The following is a 20,441-nucleotide window of genomic DNA, read 5'->3' as shown; positions in this document are numbered from 1 at the left end:
CGAAAAATGGCGCCCACTCCCTCCTGGCCAGGCTAACTTAAGTGCCTTAAATGGATTTTGAATTATCTTATAATCACATTTTAAAAAAACAAAGACCACTTTTTCATGTGTTCTATAAAAAAAAATCCTTCAATATACATGTATAATGTGATATCAATGGGAGCGCGAACCACGAGCGATGGGGGGGGGGGGTGTTCAAATTGGTGTAACTTCTAACCAGAGTAGGCCCTACTAGAATATTGTGTGAACGAGAGCTGTAGTTTCTGTACTGTTGATTTAGAATACCCTTCAATAATATTAATGATAACCTCTTGGGAATAATGCAATCTCGAAGCAATCGAGTAATTCTCCTCATCAGTGGCGTATTTATTCAGCATGGGTGCACGGGGGGGGGGGGGGGGTGGCGACGGCACCAAGTTAAAAAAATAAATGAAGTGGGAGGGGGGTAGACGTTAAAGAAAATTTGAGATTTCATTCTTAAAAACACATTGAGGTCTCTCACATGGCCTAAATAAATAATGAGAACGCGAAGCGCGATCTGATTTTTTTAAATAGATTTTTCATGTATTATATCCTGAAAGCCTAAGTCAGGGGCGGTCCCAGCTTCCGCCAATAGGGGGAGGGGCCATTTTTCACCCATATTTTCCCCGATCGGCCGCTCAAAGTTGATTTTTTTTTCTTTGAAGGGGTTGTCCCAGTGCCGTAATGAGCCAACAATTTCGAGGGGGCTCGATATGGTGTATCGCATAGAATTAATAAGAAGTTGCCAGTGAGCGAAGCGAGCAAGCAAATATGCCGACATTTTTATTACAAAAATACAAGGTTGTGATAGATTTTGACATAATATTTGGTAAATAATATTATATTTCATCCTAATCCATTTCCTTTTATCTCTATTTTTTCTTAGTCTTGATTCTCTCTTTTTTTTTGGGGGGGGGGTGGGCAAAACGCCCATGTCCTAACAGTCATTTCCTAGCTTTACTTTATAAGCCACATAAATGTGTAATAATCTCTTAAGCCCTATGTAATCTAAAAATGAAATTTCATGTATTTTGTCCTGAAAATTGAACATTTTGGGCAATGTTTGTGAACCTGAACAGGACGCGTATGTAACTAGATAATTACCACGAGCGCGAAGCGCGAGCAGAAATGTTAAATATTCGTTCTGGCCTGGTCGAAAAGGGACCTGTTAAGGATGTTTTGTAGTTAGCCATTAAGACGATACATATTTCAACGATTAAATAATGCGAGCGCGAAGCGCGAGCTGAACATTTTTGATATTCCAACCTAAAAAGATGAAATTTCAAATCCCCCAATGGGACATTCGATTCATGTTTGTCAATCATGAAAAAGGATGGGTAATTTTTGGTATCTTCCTACAATAATAATGCGAGCGCAAAGCGCGAGCAGAAAATTTTTGATATTCTGATTCGAAACTGGATAATTTTAGCACGTTTTGAATAAGATCAAGCTTTGTATCTCAAAAAAACATGCGTGCGCGTGTTTTAGAGTTCGACAGAATCCTGGCAATCTGAATACATTTCATTTTTCATCATAAAAATCAATAGTGCGAGCGCAGAGCCCGAGCTGAAAATAATATTTGAAATTCCAATATGAAAAGGGTCAATTTAAGCACTGTTTACAGCACTGTGTATATAGTGAAATTTGATAGCACTATATAAATAATACGAGCGCGAAGCGCGAGCTGATATTTTATTATTATTTTGACCTAGGATCGAGACATTTTAGGCCTAAGGACATTTTGTCATCATATACGAATGATGACTGTCTTCTATTTCTTTTCCTAAAACTTGTCGATATTTATTTCTGAAAAAGGGACAATTTAGTTATTATGAATTCATACAAATTTTATTTAATGTTTATTAATCTGTTAAACCTAGCGTGTGAAATTTGTTGACAGTGCATGAGGCCTGAAAACTGGATATTTTAAGTATTTTTGTAATCATGAATAGGATTCATTGGTTGATATATTTTTAGCAAATAATGCGAGCGCAAATCGCGATCCGGAATTTTTTAATGGGGGGATTTAAGTAGTTTGTTATAGAATTAATATATAGGTATACATAACTCATCAATCAAAATGCGAGCGCACAGCGCTAGCTCATAGGCCTTTATTATTATTTTTTTACAATCGAGACACCTGAAAAGGTATATTTAGAAAATCTTATATGAAATACAAAAAGACAATAGGTAGGCCTCCTTGGCAAATAGTGCGAGCGCACAAAATGTTGTAAATGTTGATTCAAACCATAAAACGGACATTCTCCAGAGCACTTAAAAACATAAATTGGTAAATAAAACAAAATAATGAAAGATCGATGTCCGAGCTGAATTATGTTTTGTATATTGATATCAAAATTTGATATTTTAAACTACATATCAGCATATTGAGCAAGATATGTATTTCATCGAACAGGCAGTGCGATGCGCGAGCGAAACTTTAATATAGTGACATTAAATATTTTCAAAAATTGTTTTCCAAGTCTTCTCCTGACCTTATTTTATTCACTCGTCTTCCTCCTGTTATGTTTCGTCTTCTTTTTTTTCTCCTTTCTTCCCCCCTTTTTTTCTTTCCCCGTTTTTCCCAATTTATTTGCTCTGTCAATAGGGGGGAGGTTGCCCTCGGGCCGCCTGGATCCGCCTATGTTAGTAGTTGTTATGATGAACACGATGCATATCTATTAAGAAATGAATGCGACCGCGAAGCGCTAGCTGAAAACTTGATGAAATGAAAAATACATTTTCAGTTGTCAGGTTAGAATATCAAATATTTTCAGCTTTTGCTTCTCGTTCGCATAAAAAACTGTAAGGTCGGGATGCGTATATAACTAAACAATTTATTGATGCCAGCGCGAAGCGCGAGCTCAATTTTTTTATATACTGACTTAAGAAAGACTAAGGTATAATTCCTATTCTAATTGCTTGTCCTTTTTCTCTTTTTTTCTGTTTCTTACCCCTTTTTTGCGCCACCATGGGGGGGGGGGGGGAATCTTTGCCCCCTGGATCGGCCAATGTATGTTGACTTGAAAAACACTAACACTTACATGTGGGATTGATGCAGAAGATGCATACCTCATTAATCAAATATTGCAAGCGCGTAGCGCGAGCTGAATTTGATAATAACCCTTTTTTGTGACCCTGAACAGGGTATCTATCTCGCTAAACAGACTTAAAACTAAAAAACATTGGTTTTGTCTGTTATCGTAAAAACGGGATATTTTAATTCAGCCGCATTAATTTAAGTTTTTTGGGCAGGACATATATTTCACTATAAACAGGCAATACGAGCAATGTTGCGCCCCCGGTCAACAATGAATTTGCATTAAGCCCCCTAAGTTCAAGGTCAATTTGTCGCCCTCGGTTGAACATAAACTTGGCGCCCCCATGTGAAATATAACTTTGCCCTCCCTCCCCCTCTCTGAAACATGTATTTGTCGCCATATGGTCAAAATTCAAATTAGCGCTCCCCTAGTTCGAATATTAATTTGGCGCCCCCCTCCAGTTCAAACATCAGTTCGGCGCCCCATAGTTCGAACGTCATTTTGGTGCCATCAAATCGACGTCCAGGTCAACATCTCCCTCTTCCGTTTCCCATCTCCATTTCTTTCTTTTATTCTTTCTCTTATCCTCATTCCCCTTCCTTCCTTTCTCTTTCTTTCTCTCTTTCTTTCCCCCTCTTCCTCTCCCCTTTTCTTCTTCTCTTCTTTTCCTCCTCTCTCTCTCTTTTTCTTCTCTTTATTTTCCCCTTTTCTTCTCTCATTTATTGTCTTCCTTTCCCCCTTTTCTTCTCTTTTTCCCCCATCTTTTCTTTCCCCCTTTTCTTCTCTTTTTCTGTCTTTTCTTTCCCTCTTTTCCTCTCTCTTTTCTCGTTTTTCTTCTCTTCCTCCCCCCTTACTCTTTTTTTTTTCTCTTTTCCCATCTTCCTCTCTCTTTAAATATTATTCTCTTCCTTCCTCTTTTTTTCTTCTTCTTTTCCTCCTTTTCCTTACTCCGTTCTTTTCTTTTCTTTCTTTTCCCCTCTTCCTCTTTTTTCTCTTTCCCCTTTACTTTTCCCTTTTTCTTTTCTTTCCTTTCCCCTTTTTTTTCTTTAATCTTTTTTTCTTCTCTCCCTCCCCCTTCCCCTCTCTCTCGCTTTCTTCTCTTCTTTTCCCCTCTTCCTCTCTCTTTTTTCTTATCTTTCTTCCCATCTTCCTCTATTTAAATATTCTTCTCTTCCTTCCTCTTTTTTTTTCTTCTTTTTCCTCCTTTTCCATTCTCCTTTCTTTTCTTCTCTTCCTTTTCCCTCCTCTCTTTTTTCTCTTCTTTCCCCTTTTCTTTTCCCATTTTCTTTGTCTTTCCTTTCCTCTTTTTCTTCTCTTTTTTTCTTCTCTTCCTTTCTCCTTCGTACTCTCTTTTCTATTCTCTTCTTTTCCCATCTTCCTCTTTCTTTTTTTTTATTTTCTCCCTTTTCCCCTCTCCCCCCCCCCCCTCTTTTTTTTGAGCTGGGGTGGGGGGGGGGGCTGAGGCAGTTCCCCCTCGGCCCCCCATGGATCCGCACCTGATAGAACCCCATGGCCTCGTATCATTTGACCTTTGGACCTCTCGATGACATTTGATATATCTGATCATAATTTGACACACACTGCGGACTATCGGACCCGCGGTCTATCGGACCCGCGGACTATCGGACCCGCGGTCTATCGGACCCGCGGTCTAACGGACCCGCGGTCTATCGGACCCGCGGTCTATCGGGATGTCCCCGAAAATTCAAGCCATAGAAGTCGTGTGTTGTGGACCCAAGAAGTGAGATCCCAGCACGCGCGACCCACTAGTTAGAAATCCACTGCCAAACGCGGTTCGTGGTGCGAGGTTAGTATACTAATACTAACCTCGCAATACGTGTGAGTGGGCCCTATCTACATGTATTTCGCGAGGAAATCTATGTGTTTAGCCTTTGCGAGGGTATAAAAATTAAGACAAATGTTTTATAAATGATGTACTTTTTGCCCCAACAGTCAATGTGTTTAGAGCATGGTTCGCGCAAGGAGTCGGAGGTGGGACCGTACCACTCACACGTATTGCGATACTAACCTCGCACCACGAACCGCGTTTGGCAGTGGATTTCTAACTAGTGGGTCGCGCGTGCTGGGATCTCACTTCTTGGGTCCACAACACACGACTTCAATGGCTTGATTTTTCTGTGCGCGGCGGCATGTAATGAACCCTGGCTTGGGTGGGACCGTACTAAACCCAATGATGGAGTCGCGATAGCTCAGTCTGTAGAGCGGCGGTTTCAGATTCCAGTGACCCGGCTTCGATTCCCAAGTGGTGCGCTAGTGCCCTGTAAGGCATTTATCCTCATTACCAGGTCCCTCGGAGTCTGAGAGGACCTTAAGCCGTTGGTCCCCTTGTTGCTTGCTCACAGGCATTCATGCTTTCTTAGCAGTCGGGTAAAAAAACCTCGGTATGTAGGTAAAGGTACGACCGACGTCCGAAACACAATTAAAATATCGCTGCACTTGTTTTAATAGATAGGGGTTCAATTCGGGGAATACTTGCCAAGAGTATCGTTTTGTTTCCAATACCTGTTAAGGGTAGGGGTTTCACATGCCAATACTTGTTAAAGGTATTGTTTAACTTTGTGAGCAGCCAATTTAAAAAATTCTCAAACCAAGATGAAACATGTGTACAATACAAGTGCATGTATTAGAACTAATAAACCCTGAAAACAACCATTATTGAGAATTAAAAGCTAAAGCTACAAGGCAAACCCCGATTTTGTAAATAGGCGTCTTATAGACGCCTAAATAGTACACATAAGTGTATGGGATGAAATTAAGATGGTGTTTTCGGTCACTTTATATTTCAATTTTTGAAGCACTAAATAATTATTTTCGAACTCAATTTTTTCTGGGCTTCATTTTTGTAACATATCACAGACACAGGTGACAAGTGTGACCTTCTAGCTCAGATTTTTTTAAAGTCAAACCAATGTTAACCAATCACTTTAAGGGGTGCATTTTCAGAATATAGGAAATAATTGTTTAGGGTCCTTTTCGAGACCCCATGGTCGCGCGGGGACGGGGACATCCCGATAGACCGCGGGTCCGATAGACCGCGGGTCCGATAGACCGCGGGTCCGATAGTCCGCGGGTCCGATAGACCGCGGGTCCGATAGACCGCGGGTCCGATAGTCCCCAGTGTGTGTAAAATTATGATCAGATATATCAAATGTCATCGAGAGGTCCAAAGGTCAAATGATACGAGGCCATGGGGTTCTATCAGGTGCGGATCCATGGAGGGCCGAGGGGGAACTGCCTCACCCCCCCCCCCCCCACCACCAGCTCAAAAAAAAAAAGAGGGGGAAGAGGGGAAAAGGGAGAGAATAAAAAAAGAAAGAGGAAGATGGGAAAAGAAGAGAATAGAAAAGAAAGTAAGAAGGAGAAAGGAAGAGAAGAAAAAGGGGAAAGGAAAGACAAAGAAAAAAGGGAGAAGAAAAGGGGAAAGAAGAGGGAAAAAAGAGGAGGGAAAAGGAAGAGAAGAAAAGAAAGGAGAAAGGAAAAGGAAGAAAAAGAAGAAAACAAAGAGGAAGGAAGAGAAGAATATTTAAATAGAGAGGAAGATGGGAAGAAAGATAAGAAAAAAGAGAGAGAGAGGAAGAGGGGAAAAGAAGAGAAGAAAGAGAGAGAGGGAGGAAGGGGAGGGAGAGAAGAAAAAAGATTAAAAGAGAAAAAAGGGAGAAGGAAAGAAAAAGAAAAAGGGAGAAGTAAAGGGGGAAAAGAGAAAAAAAGTGGAAGAGGGAAAAGAAAGAAAAGAAAAGAACGGAGTAAGGAAAAGGGGGAAAAGAAGAAGAAAAAAGAGAGAGAGTAAGTGGGAAGAGAGGAAAAACAAGAAAAGAGAGAGGAAAAGAGGGAAAGAAAAGACAGCAAAAAGAGAAGAAAAGGGGGAAAGAAAAGATGGGGAAAGAGAAGAAAGGGGGGAAAAGAAGAGGGGGGAAGAAAGAGAGAAAGAAAGAGAAAGGAAGGAAGGGGAATGAGGATAAAAGAAAGAAAAAAGAAAGAAAAGGAGATGGTAAACGGAAGAGGGAGATGTTGACCTGGACGTTGATTTGGTGGCGCCAAAATGACGTTCGAACTATGGGGCGCCGAATTGATGTTCGATCTAGCGGGGCACCAAATTGATGTTCGAACTAGGGGAGCGCTAATTTGAATTTTGACCATAATGCGACAAATACATGTTTCAGAGAGGGGAGGGAGGGCAAAGTTATATTTCACATGGGGGCGCCAAGTTTATGTTCAACCGAGGGCGCCAAATTGACCTTGAACTTAGAGGGCTTCATGCAAATTCATTTTCGACCGGGGACGCAACATTGCCTGTTTATAGTGAAATATATGTCCTGCCAAAAAACTTCAATTAATGTGGCTGAATTAAAATATCCCGTTTTTACGATAACAGAAAAAAAAAATGTTTTCGAGTTTCAAGTCTGTTTAGCGAGATAGATACCCTGTTCAGGGTCACAAAAAAGGGTTATTATCAAATTCAGCTCGCGCTACGCGCTCGCAATATTTGATTAATGAGGTATGTATCCTCTGCTTCAATCCCACATGTAAGTTTTAGTGTTTTTCAAGTCAACATACATAGGTCGATCCAGGGGGCAAAGATTTTGCCCCCCCCCCCCCATGGTGGCGCAAAAAGGGGTAAGAAACAGAAAAAAGGAAGAGAAAAGGACAAGCAATTAGAATAGGAATTCTACCTTAGTCCCTCTTAAGTCAGTATATACAAAATTGAGCTCGCGCTTCGCACTGGCATCAATAAATTGTTTAGTTATAATTATACGCATCCCGACCTTACAGTTTTTTATGCGAACGAGAAGCACAAGCTGAAAATATTTGATATTCTAACCTGACAACTGAAAATGTATTTTTCATTTCATCATTATAAAAGTTTTCAGCTAGCGCTTCGCGGTCGCATTCATTTCTTAATAGATATGCATCGTGTTCATCATAACAACTACTAACATAGGCGGCCCGAGGGCAACCTCCCCCCTGTTGACAGAGCAAATAAATTGTGAAAAACGGGGGAAGAAAAAAAAGGGGAAAGAAAGGAGAAAAAAGAAGACGAAACATAAAAGGTGGAAGACGAGTGAATAAAATAAGGTCAGAAGAAGACTTGGAAAACAATTTTAAAAAATATTTGATGTCACTATATTAAAGTTTCGCTCCACATCGCGCTCACATTGCCTGTTCGATGAGATACATATCTTGCTCAATAGGCTGATATGTAGTTTAAAATATCAAGTTTTGATATCAATATACAAAACATAATTCAGCTCGGACATCGATCTTTCATTATTTTGTTTTATTTACCAATTTATGTTTTAAGTGCTCTGGAAAATGTCCGTTTTATGGTTTGAATCAACATTTGCAACATTTTGTGCGCTCGCACTATATGCCAAGTAGGCCTACGTATTGTCTTTTTATATTTCATATAAGATTCTCTAAATATACCTTTTCAGGTGTCTCGATTGTAAAAAAAATAATAAAGGCCTATGAGCTAGCGCTGTGCGCTCGCATTTTGATTGGTGAGTTATGTATACCTATATATTAATTTTATAACAAACTACTTAAATCCCCCCATTAAAAAATTCCGGATCGCGATTTGCGCTCGCATTATTTGCTAAAAATATATCAACCAATTAATGAATCCCATTCATGATTACAAAAATACTTAAAATATCCAGTTTTTAGGCCTCATGCACTGTCAACAAATTTCACACACTCATTAGGCTTTATAACAGATTAATAAATATGAAATAAAATTTGTATAAATTCATTATAACTAAATTGTCCCTTTTTCAGAAATAAATATCAACAAGTTTTAGGAAAAGAAAGAGAAGATAGTCATCATTCTTATATGATGACAAAATGTCCTTAGGCCTAAAATGTCTCGATCCTAGGTCAAATCAATAATAAAATATCAGCTCGCGCTTCGCGCTCGCATTATTTATATAGTGCTATCAAATTTCCCTATATACACAGTGCTGTAAACAGTGCTTAAATTGACCCTTTTCATATCGGAATTTCAAATATTATTTTCAGCTCGGGCTCTGCGCTCGCATTATTGATTTTTATGATGAAAAATGAAATGTATTCAGATTGCCAGGATTCTGTCTAACTCTAAAACACGCGCACGCATGTTTTTAGGATACAAAGCTTGATCTTATTCAAAACGTGCTAAAATTATCCAGTTTCGAATCAGAATATCAAAAAAAATTTGCTCGCGCTTTGCGCTCGCATTATTATTGTAGGAAGATACCAAAAATTACCCATCCTTTTTCATGATTGACAAACATGAATCGAATGTCCCATTGCGGGATTTGAAATCTCATCTTTTTAGGTTGGAATATCAAAAAAGATCAGCTCGCGCTTCGCGCTCGCATTATTTAATCGTTGAAATATGTATCGTCTTAATGGCTAACTGCAAAACATCCTTAACATGTCCCTTTTCGACCAGGCCAGAACGAATATTTAACATTTCTGCTCGGCTTCGCGCTCGTGGTAATCATCTAGTTACATACGCTGTTCAGGTTCACAAACATTGCCCAAAATGTTCAATTTTCAGGACAAAATACATGAAATTTCATTTTTAGATTACATAGGGCTTAAGAGATTATTACACATTTATGTTGCTTATAAAGTAAAGCTAGGAAATGACTGTTAGGACATGGGTGTTTTGCCCCCCCCCCAAAAAAAAAAAGAGAGAATCAAGACTAAGAAAAAATAGAGAGAAAAGGAAAGGGATTAGGGTGAAATATAATATTATTTTCCAAATATTATGTCAAAATCTATCACAACCTTGTATTTTTGTAATAAAAATGTCAGCATATTTGCTTGCTCGCTTCGCTCACTGGCAACTTCTTATTAATTTTATGCGATACACCATATCGAGCCCCCACGAAATTGTTGGCTCATTTATACGGCACTGGGACAACCCCTTCGCGTTCTCATTATTTATTTAGGCCTTGTGAGATACCTCAATTTGTTTTTAAGAATGAAATATCAGATTTTCTTTGACGTCTACCCCCCCCTCATTTCATTTATTTTTTTTTAACTTGGTGCCCTCGCCACCCACCCCCCCCCCCCCCCCGTGCACCCATGCTGAATAAATACGCCACTGATGAGGAGAATTAGTCGATTGCTTCGAGATTGCATTATTCCCAAGAGGTTATCATTAATATTATTGAAGGGTATTCTAACACAACAGTACAGAAACTACAGCTCCCGTTCACAGAATATTCTAGTAGGGCCTACTCTGGCTAGAAGTTAAACCAAATTGAACCCCCCCCCAAAAAAAAAAAAAAAAAAAAAAAAAATCGCTCGTGCTTTGCGCTCCCATTGATATTACATTATATATTAATGGATTTTTTTTTCAAGAACACATGAAAAAGTGGTCTTTGGTTTTGTTTTAATGTGATTATAAGATAATTCAAAATCCATTTAAGGCACTTTAGTTAGCCTGGCCGGGAGGGAGTGGGCGCCATTTTTCGAAAAGTACACATATGGGCGCCAAAAATCAGGTCAAATTTGCCCCCCCCCTCCCTCCTCACGAAATCCTGGATCCGCGCACCCCCTGACAACTACTTCAAGGAAAATATTCTCCCCATATTTTTACTGGCGGGGACTGATACCCCCCCCCCCCCCCCCCCGGAAATTTACCCTCCAGATAATTACCCCGGATAATTACCCCTAGTATGGAGCCTTGAAAATGCCATTAACGTGACGACATGGCGTGGTACTTTATCTTGCCATGTCTTAATTAATCATTGGCGGCGGAAGGCAAAAATATTTAGGGTGGTCCACCTGAAATTTTGGGATGGACACAGGTAAAAAAATTGACAAGCAAATCAACCAAAATTTATAGGAAGGACCACCAATTTTGAAAATTTTTTGACAAGAAAAAAAAGGTTATAACCAAAATTAGGGGGACAAAAAGATTTTAGGGGGGGTCCACCTCAATTTAGGGGGGGGGACGTAGAAAACAAATTGACAAGTAAAAAAAAGGTTCTCAACTAAAAATCTAGGGGGGACCGTCCCCCACCTCAAATTTAGGAGGAAAGGTCCCCCCTCCCCCGCTTCCGCCGCCTAAGTAATTAATACGCTTAGTATTTCGACATAGCGATATATTCTATCTTGTCAAGTCGATATGTCCACATGGCGAGATATAAAGTGTACAAGTCCCTGCGAGAATCCCGATATATCGCTATGTTGACATGTAACTTATTTAAGTCGACTTGGCAAGATAAAATATCTCGCCATGTTGACATATAACTTTTTATAAGTGGACTGACTTGGCAGGATAACGTATCGCGCCATTATTTAGTCGACATGGAAAGATAAAGTATCTCGCCATGTCGTCAAGTCGATGGCTCCGTATGGCGTCTAGAGGGTAAATTTCCGGGGGGGGGGGGGGGGGTAACAGTCCCTGACAATAAAATATGGGGATAATATTTTCCTTGAAGTAGATATCAGGGGGCGATTGTCCTTTGGGTCATCGTTATAGAACCCCAATGGACTCGTATCATTGGCCTTTTGACCTCTTGATGGCATTGGATCTCACTATATCCTGACCATAATTTTACACACACCGCGGGCTATCGGACCCGCGGTCTATCGGACCCGCGGACTATCGGACCCGCGGTCTATCGGACCCGCGGACTATCGGACCCGCGGTCTATCGGACCCGCGGGCTATCGGACCCGCGGTCTATCGGGCTGTAACCTGGTTGCGCATGGTATCCACTCGTCAATGGAAGTGGCCCCCCGGGCATTGACGGCAAGATCGTAAACTATAAAATCATTGACGAAAATGTGAAGTAGGTCAAGGGGCCTCGTCGGTATCGCAATCTCAAAATTCTATTCCGATTGACGAATGCGCACTGTGCTGGAAAACTGTTCTGAAAAAGTATGACCTAACTTCACAGACTAAGTTTTTGTGGAGATTTACAGGGCCTGACCTTTACTTTTTTCTTAGGGAGCCAGCCGGGCTCCTCAAGCACTTTTTTAGGGAGCCCGCATGGGTTTTAAGGAGCCCAAGTTTATCCCTTTTTTTTGCATAATACTGGTCATTACCTATTAAAATATTAAAGCACACCATCACGATACGTTTTTTGTTTAATAATCATCAGCACCAGTTGTATTTATTCAGGGTAAATCAGATTTTGACACCCCGACACACTTAGACACCGGTCACAAACACATAAGTCAATGACTTTTTTTTTCATTTTTAATGGCCCCCCCCCCTCAAAAAAAAAAAAAAAAATTAAAAAAAGGAAATAAATTAAATACATAAACAAAATTGATTTTTTTTCATGCTGAATCATGGATGTGGGTTGGTGTGTGTTTGTGTGGGTGTGACTGTGCGGTGGACTTGGATATACATGTATATGTTAAAGAAATTAATTCATCTAATTTCTACTCCAAATATTGTGTTTATATCAGTACAAAAACAAAAACCACACAGGCTAAGTATGTCACATGTAGGCACATGTTACATGTACATGCATGTATACCCTAACTTTTCTTGCAGTTCTTTGAAAACGCAGATCTCCACGAAAATTGCATTTTTCTATGGGGGAGTCTAAATTCGGTGAAAAAGTATTCATCAATAACTTAAATATATATCACAATGAAGAAACCATCCAACTTTATTGGTAGTTTAAAAAAAAAACCTGAAATGTAAACTCTATCTGAAACAGAAAATCACCATCATTGAGGCCTTTACTGACCGAATTGTCCCCCAGAGCTCAGGCAGAGAGAGAGAGCTCCGACTTGCACAAGTGTCAGTGCGAGCGTGAGTAAAATCCGGCGTCCTCCTAAAATCAGATGTTGCCATGTTTGATGATTTACTGTCTGATATTTACCCCCTCCCTTGAAAAAATGAAACAAATGATTTTTCAGGAATAATTCACTACCGAGGTAAGTTGTTTTGGATGTTAATAGGCGCCCTTTTGACAAGCAGAGCCGAAGTCTACATGACACAGAATCGTGATATCTCTAAGGGAAATGTGTGCAATGAAAATTACACACGGCGTAAATGATAATGGACCCCTGTACATGCAACTGTTTCTCGCACCGGTGTAGCCCGATTCTTTTTTCCATAGGTACCATGTGTGTGGAAAAACGTGGTACAGAAAAAAAGACGCAGCTAAGCAATTTGAAACTCGCTATTTTCGCTATTTTCAAGGTTTTTTATGATTTTGAAAACATAATTTAGACTTATAAAGCGTGGATTAGTGTGCTGGTAAGAAATTGCTTTTTTGGTGGCTGGTACTAGAAAATCTTAGGGAGCCCACCGGGCTTTTTCAATTACTTTCTAAGGAGCCCGCAGAGGTTTTAGGGAGCCTTTTGCCACCGGGCTCCCGCTAAAATCGAGCCCTGATTTAAACAAAAATTTAAGCTCAAAAGGTGAGATATTTATCAAGATTGATGACAAAATGCTATATAGAATCAGCCAGTACCACATTGAACTCACATTTTTTATGATATCTGCTTGCAAACTGATATCGTGATACTTGTTGACAATTTCAGATTTCTTTGGAATGGGCGCTAACGGTGACAATTTTGCTGATTTTTTGTCAATATTTTCATGAAACTGAACTCATCCTAAAGAAACTTATGTCAAAGGGTAATTTTAGGTCACTTTTCATGCTGATGTCAGATTTTAAGGATATTGGCTATTTTTTTAGATGACAGTCCGCGAAGTATAGACACACGCGAAGTTTGGACTCACTGCCATAGATGGTCTTAAAAGTCACTTTAATGTTGAGCTGTCAATATTGTGATCTGGATTGTTTTGTTTTAACTCTGAATAGGTTTTGGAGCTAGGAAACGCAATCCAACAACACCGAACTTGAAATCACACATTGAAAAACGGCTAATTGGGACTACATTTAGAATCCAATGTCAATCGATTACAGATCTAACAAAAGTGATGTGTGATACCTAGTTCTAACAGTACAGTTAATTCGTATCCAGATCATGGTCTCATAATCGATTATGACATTGGATTCTAAAGTTAACTCTGAAAACCTGTTTTAGAATCTAGATCTAGACTACTTTTGACTTTGCTGTTGCAAGCTGTCCCAGCAATAGGGCAGGAGCCCGGGGCGGGACCTAACGAAAATGGCTTGGATCTAGGTCTAGACCTGTAACACTAGAATTCAAGGTCATGAATTGTCTGCAGATGTGATATAGGTACATCAGTTAGTTAGACCTCTGCTTATGCAGTTGTGTCTGGAATAAAGTCTTGAATTGAATTGAATATCCATGTTCTCATAATCGATTGTGACATTGGATTCAACTTAAGGTACGGTAGTCGGTAGAGTACTCCTCGAAAATTGACAGTACCGTTACCGCGTTAACTAGTTATAAACTGGGATGAATACAATGTAGTTAGAACCACGTTCGTGTGCAAATGAAATAATTTGTGCCCGCCAGCCAAAGGTAATTCCTGCATTGGTTTCAATAAAACTAATAAGAGCAGGACAAATTTTATTGCTGAAAACTAATAGTGAAAATCCACCAAAGAATTATGAATTCCTATTTGATAATTTGTGACAACTTGTCTGATTTTTCTCTTTCTTATTAAAATAAGTTTTTATTTGGGTTGGATTCCCCTTTAAGAGCCAAGTTATATGATGATTAGCTGTAATGGAATCTGACAGTGTCAAACAATCAAGCATTTCAAGCATTTGTTCTAAAGAAAAAAGAGAAAATAAGCCAAATATTGCCAACCTTATTTTGCCACACATGGAGTACAAATAGAGAACAAGGTTATATCATAACCTTGTTCATTGAATAAGTGGTTAGATCTTGACTTGTAGGTGGTTGAACTCCCCCTTTAAACCCAGTTGTATCCAAGGGATAAATGAAAGATAGATCATGAAATAATAATAATAATGTGACTTATAAAGCGCCAAATCCACTCTGTAGAGTGCTCAAGGCGCACAAAGAGCTAAGAGTTAAATAAAAAAGTTTTTAGAAGATTTTTGAAAGTTTTGACAGAGGTACATTTTTTTATGTCTTCAGGAATGCTATTCCACAAAGTGGGGTATGAAAAAGCAAATGATCTTTCCCCCCAAGTTTTTGAAACTTGGAATAACAAGGAAGCCAGAAGTGGATGAGCGCAAAGACCTGCTTGGTCTGTAGTAATTGATAAATGAAAGACTGTATTGTGGTGCTGATCCAAGAATACTATGAAAAGCAAGCAACAAAATCTTAAAGATAATCCGATTTTTGATAGGGAGCCAGTGCAGCGAATACAAAATGGGAGTAATATGAGAGTGTTTACTTGACAAAGTGACAATGCGAGCAGCTGCATTCTGAAGCTTCTGAAGCTTATATAACTGAGCCTGCGGTAAATTAAACATAAGGACATTACAGAAATCAAGGCGGGAGGAAATCAAGGCATGTACTATCTTTTCGGTCGCGGACTTAGATAAATATTTCCTGATAAATCCTAGGTTGCAAAGATGATGCCGAAGTGATTTGCAGATATTTGAAATTTGGGAAGACATTGTCATATGTGAATCAAAAGTTACTTTAAGATTACGGCAAGTCTGAGACAAATGAATTGTGTGGCCAGAAAATGAAAAGGAATTGACATCAATTTTTTTGAGCTGCACTTTAGAGCCAAACATAAGAAATTCACACTTATCTAAAATTAGTTTCAAGGAATGGGTTTGCATCCAGTCGTGAACATCAATCATACATGATTGAAGATGACGAATAGCATTATCAGCTGCTTGCTGAGTTGAATCAAAAGAAGTCATAAGTTGAATATCGTCAGCGTAAATATGGTAGTCAATTCCGTGACGGAGCATCCCTAGCCGCAATCCAATCATATATATTGAGAAAAGGGTCGGTCCGCCCACAGAGCCCTGCGGTACACCATGGGTCAGAGGTGTAGCAGCTGATCGACAGCCATTATACATACAATCTGTGAATGGGAAGAAAGATACATGTAGGATTCAAACCACTTGAATGCTTCACCTCTGACACCAAACGAACTTAAAGTATTCAGCATGATATTATGGTTTACTGTGTCGAAGGCGGAGGATAGATCGAGTAAGAGTAAAGCAGTCACACGCCCTCTGTCCATCTCTTGGAGGATATGATTTGAGGTGCTCACAAGAAGGGTTTCCATACTGTGGTGGGGTCTGTAGGCAGATTGAAATGGGTCAAACAGATTATTGTCATGAAAGTATTCAGCAAGACGAGAGAAAGCAACCCTTTCAAGGACTTTGAAGAGGATGGGTAAGTTAGAAACCGGCCGGTAATTTTGGAGAGAATCAGGATCAAGAGAGGGTTTCTTTAACAGTGGTGTAACATGAGCGCATTTCAGAGAGGACGGGAAGAAGAATGTCAAGTCAACGTGTGTTTTCTTTTTGTTATTCTTTTGTTTACAATACTCAATTTCAATAGGTTGTATGTCATGAGCTGGTATCCACAAAGTGGCAGTCACATTATTTTTCAAAATATTGACAACAAAGAAAAATAAGTTTAATAACCCCTTAGTTATCCTATCAACTCAGTTGAGATATCATTTAGCTGATAAAGCTTCTGAGGTTGATACTGGATAAATAAGCCAATAAATTTGAGCTAACCAATCTAGTCATAAAGATATCTTAAGAAAATCCTGGAACTGAATATAACTAAGCATAATATTCCTTTGTTAATTGGGTAGTGTGAAAAATTGCAGCAGAAAAATGGCAACAGAATATAAGTGTGTGTAAGTGTACTGTAAGTCTTAAATTGTGAAAATGGTGGTGAACTTTCTTGCAAAATTGTGATTTTGCATGTCGATCACATTCACACATGTTGCGTCCTGAATCCATCTGTTATCTATGATGCACATCTTTTGTAACAAAAATGTTACAAACACAGTGTATTCATTGATATGAATCTGTCTGTCAAAAGTTCCTTTGTAATTTTGACTTTCACCCAAGTTATGTTTTTCGTTTTGAAAATTTGTTGATTCTTCTTCCTTTCATTTCTCAATTTGAGCAAGATCTCTTGCATCTCGCCTCTTTCGCTGGCATCACTGCCCACTGTTCTGTCTTTATTCATGCTTGCCCTTTCACTATAGTTCCCCCAATACATGTCAATGCAATATATTATTTGTTATAAAAAGATGAAAAGAGTCTTGAACAGCTACATAGCTATCTAGAGCTCTATCCATTGTTTCCAATTTGCAGATCTGTGAGAACTTCAAAGACACATCACCCCATTGTGTGGCATGCGGTGCCATGCTAGCTGATGTAAAACATTCTCCTGTTATTAGGCATTTTGGATTACAGCTCCTTGAACATTTTGTGAGGTAGGTACATTATGGTGTGCCATGAATTCTATGCAGTGCCCTTTGTGTGCTTGTGATTCGTATCAATTAGGAGTACACATACAATGAAAAAATGTGTTTGAGTCAAAACAGCTTGCATTTTATGCACAATGCTCAAAATACTGTCTTATAATTGAAAACCCTTGTAGTGTTCGCAAAATGAAGATTGGGCAGTATTACATTTCAAAGCTCAAAATGACTTATTAAAAAAATGTTTGTGAATATGAGATGATTTTGTTTGTGTCCTCACATGTATTAGTAATATGCAGAAACTTTTTCTCTATCTTTGAAAGCTAAAAGTCCTATTTTGTTCCTCTTTCTCCAAATGAAAGAGTAAAGCTTAAGGTAAGGACGTTCCATATTTAAAAGGAAATCTATGTAATTTTCACCAAATTTTGCAGTGTTACTAATGCACCTACATATTCCCAATAGGCAAACTTAGCATGGGTTCATGTGCTGATTTTTGCTATCTTGTTTTGAAGTTTACCCATGAGAAATGTCTCCAGAAATACGCAATAAAAATAATTTTGCATTTTTAGATGCCACAAGAACACAATGTTTAAACCTCTATTACTCAGTCAAAATCCATCTAAATTTCACCAAATTTTACAGAATTTCTAAATTACACTTAAGCTATAGAATCCACTCAAATTGCTGTTCTTTTAATAGCACTTTCAATTTTGAAAAGAAGGTGTGAAAGATGACAAAAACATTTTTTTTAAATTGAAATTTATATAACAAATTTAAGAAGAACAATAAATGTCACTTTTTATTCAAAATTCATCTCATTTTCAACAGATTTTGCATGGTTGTAGAGAAAGATATACTTAAGAGGTGTGAACATTAAAAAATGGGATTCATGTGCTTGTTTTCAAACTATCAGCACCTTTTTAATGCCGAAAATTGGCTTAGCCGTGAACCAGAAAAGCCTGGTGGTTGAGTGGCTGCCCGGAAAGCAGTAGATGGCAGGTTCGAATTCCACTGGTTCCAATTTTTTCTGACTTATGATCTTATAATTTTCATTACAGATCGAGCATACTGATCTTATGATTTTCATTACAGATCGATCATACTGATCTTAAACAAATAGGAGTAATGCCGAAAATTTGTTAACAAATTATAATTTCCTCCTATAAAAAAGCCTCTTAATTTACTATCTATTGTCCACGGCGGACGGCATTTGAATATTAATGAGTCAGAAAGAAAAGGATCGAGGGTATTTAAATTCCAGTTCATCGTGGCTTAGCCGTGAACCAGAATAGCCTGGTGGTTGAGTGGCTGCCTGGAAAGCAGTAGATGGCAGGTTCGAATCTCACTGGTTCCAATTTTTTCTGACTTATGATCTTATAATTTTCATTACAGATCGAGCATACTGATCTTATGATTTTCATTACAGATCGATCATACTGATCTTAAACAAATAGGAGTAATGCCGAAAATTTGTTAACAAATTATATCAGCACCTTTGTTGGAGCAAATGTGCTTTTGAACTTGAAAACACAAAAAACGTGTCAAAAGGCATGTATCTACATAAAGAAAAATTCTACGCCACTATCCCATTTGATAAAAATTGAGGTCATATTCGTAATACTTCACAGCACTGCAGAGTAAAGTATTCTGAAGAGGTAGAGGCATTTTAAAAATGGTCCATATATTATGTTTAGCTAATAACTTCTATTACACATCCTGTTCACTTTTATTGTTATGTCAACGTGCATGGCGTAAAATGTGCACAGATTGGGATGTGCACAAACAAAACTGGGAAACGTCTTTAAAATCTTTGTTTCTTGTTATTTTGGGTATGTTGCGGATGTCTAATTAGCAATAATTGGTAATCTTTTCTGTTTTCTTCAATTCTTTTCAAGTAGGGGAAACCGGGGTTAGTTGGAACGTTTTTGACAAAAATAGCGGTAAAATCCAAATAGACAAAACTCGAGAAACAATCAGTATATCAGCTTGAAGCATATGTCGCAGGGCTTCAAATGTACCCCATAAAATTTTTAACTCTATTCTGGTAACTGAAAAAATCCACCTTTAAAGGAGAATGAAACCCTTGAAACCAGCTGAATCCATATCAAAGAGAAAAATCAAAGAAACATATTGTTGAAAGTTTGAGGAAGATTGAATGAATAATAAGAAAGTTATGAGCATTCGAATATTGAGATCACTAGTGCCATGTAGATCCTCCCAACGGCAATGCGACCAAGATCTGTGATATCACACACGTACAACTCCCTCATTACTTTAGTACTTATTTCACTTATATTCTCACTTTTATAGAGTCTATCACAAGGTGAGGTGTTCTCTTTATGAGATGACAAGTACAGAGGTTTCACAACATTATATCATTGATGAATCGTTTGTCATATGATTAGAATGAGCAAAAAGAGATGTTTTGGGGTATATTTTCAGTGTCCAAATGGGAGAGTTGTACTGTAGTATTTAGGAACTCAGAGACATAAAACTAGATACAATGAATTTAGAAGTTGAGATGATTTAATCTATTCCAAGATGTCCGATCATATTCAGATCATGTGTACATAAAGGGGATTGAGCCCTCGACGTTGACTGTTAGCACAGTCTTACAAACACAACATATTTCCCTCCTTTAAAGAGATGAATAATGTTATATAACTAAGTCCAGATATGAGTTCAAAAGTTTATGAGTCCAGAAAATAAAACTTGTTTATTAACAACAAGTCTGAAATTTTATTAGCCTATATTGAGCAATTGTTTCATATGAGTCCAAAACTTAAACGTTCCAGTTTTTTAATTTCTATGCTCAATACTTGTCGGCTCTAAGGATTTAAGATCTGTAATCTCGTAGATATCCAGGTCGTCTCCTTAGACGCTGAGAACGACGAACAGTTCGCGGTTCTGCTCGCTGTTGCTCTTGATCTTCAGTGTTTGTAGGGAATGGAAAGGTGTCTTCCCAATCGCTTTCATTCATGTTGCCTGGCTTGCTCGCGATAAGGCGTCTGGTGTTCCATCGCGTTCCGTCATCTAGTACAAATGCATTCGAGCCGAGCTTCTTCACGATCTGTTTGG

The 20,441-nt window shown here is 38.6% G+C and overlaps 1 protein-coding gene across 1 annotated transcript in view; it reads left to right on the top strand.

Moving 5' to 3' along the window:
* The first annotated feature begins 16,385 nt into the window (after window positions 1-16,385).
* LOC129265506 (exportin-5-like) overlaps window positions 16,386-20,441 on the top strand; it is a 29,820-nt gene continuing 25,764 nt past the window's right edge. The window contains exons 1-2 of the mRNA XM_064101364.1: window positions 16,386-16,430; window positions 17,254-17,375. Coding sequence (XP_063957434.1) covers window positions 16,386-16,430; window positions 17,254-17,375 — 167 coding nt within the window. The remainder of the gene's footprint in view (window positions 16,431-17,253; window positions 17,376-20,441) is intronic.

This window comes from Lytechinus pictus, chromosome 7, assembly GCF_037042905.1.
Source record: "Lytechinus pictus isolate F3 Inbred chromosome 7, Lp3.0, whole genome shotgun sequence".
Taxonomy (NCBI): domain Eukaryota; kingdom Metazoa; phylum Echinodermata; class Echinoidea; order Temnopleuroida; family Toxopneustidae; genus Lytechinus; species Lytechinus pictus.
The sequence above is the reverse complement of the archived record's forward strand: the minus strand, read 5'-3'. Positions and strand labels throughout refer to the sequence as shown.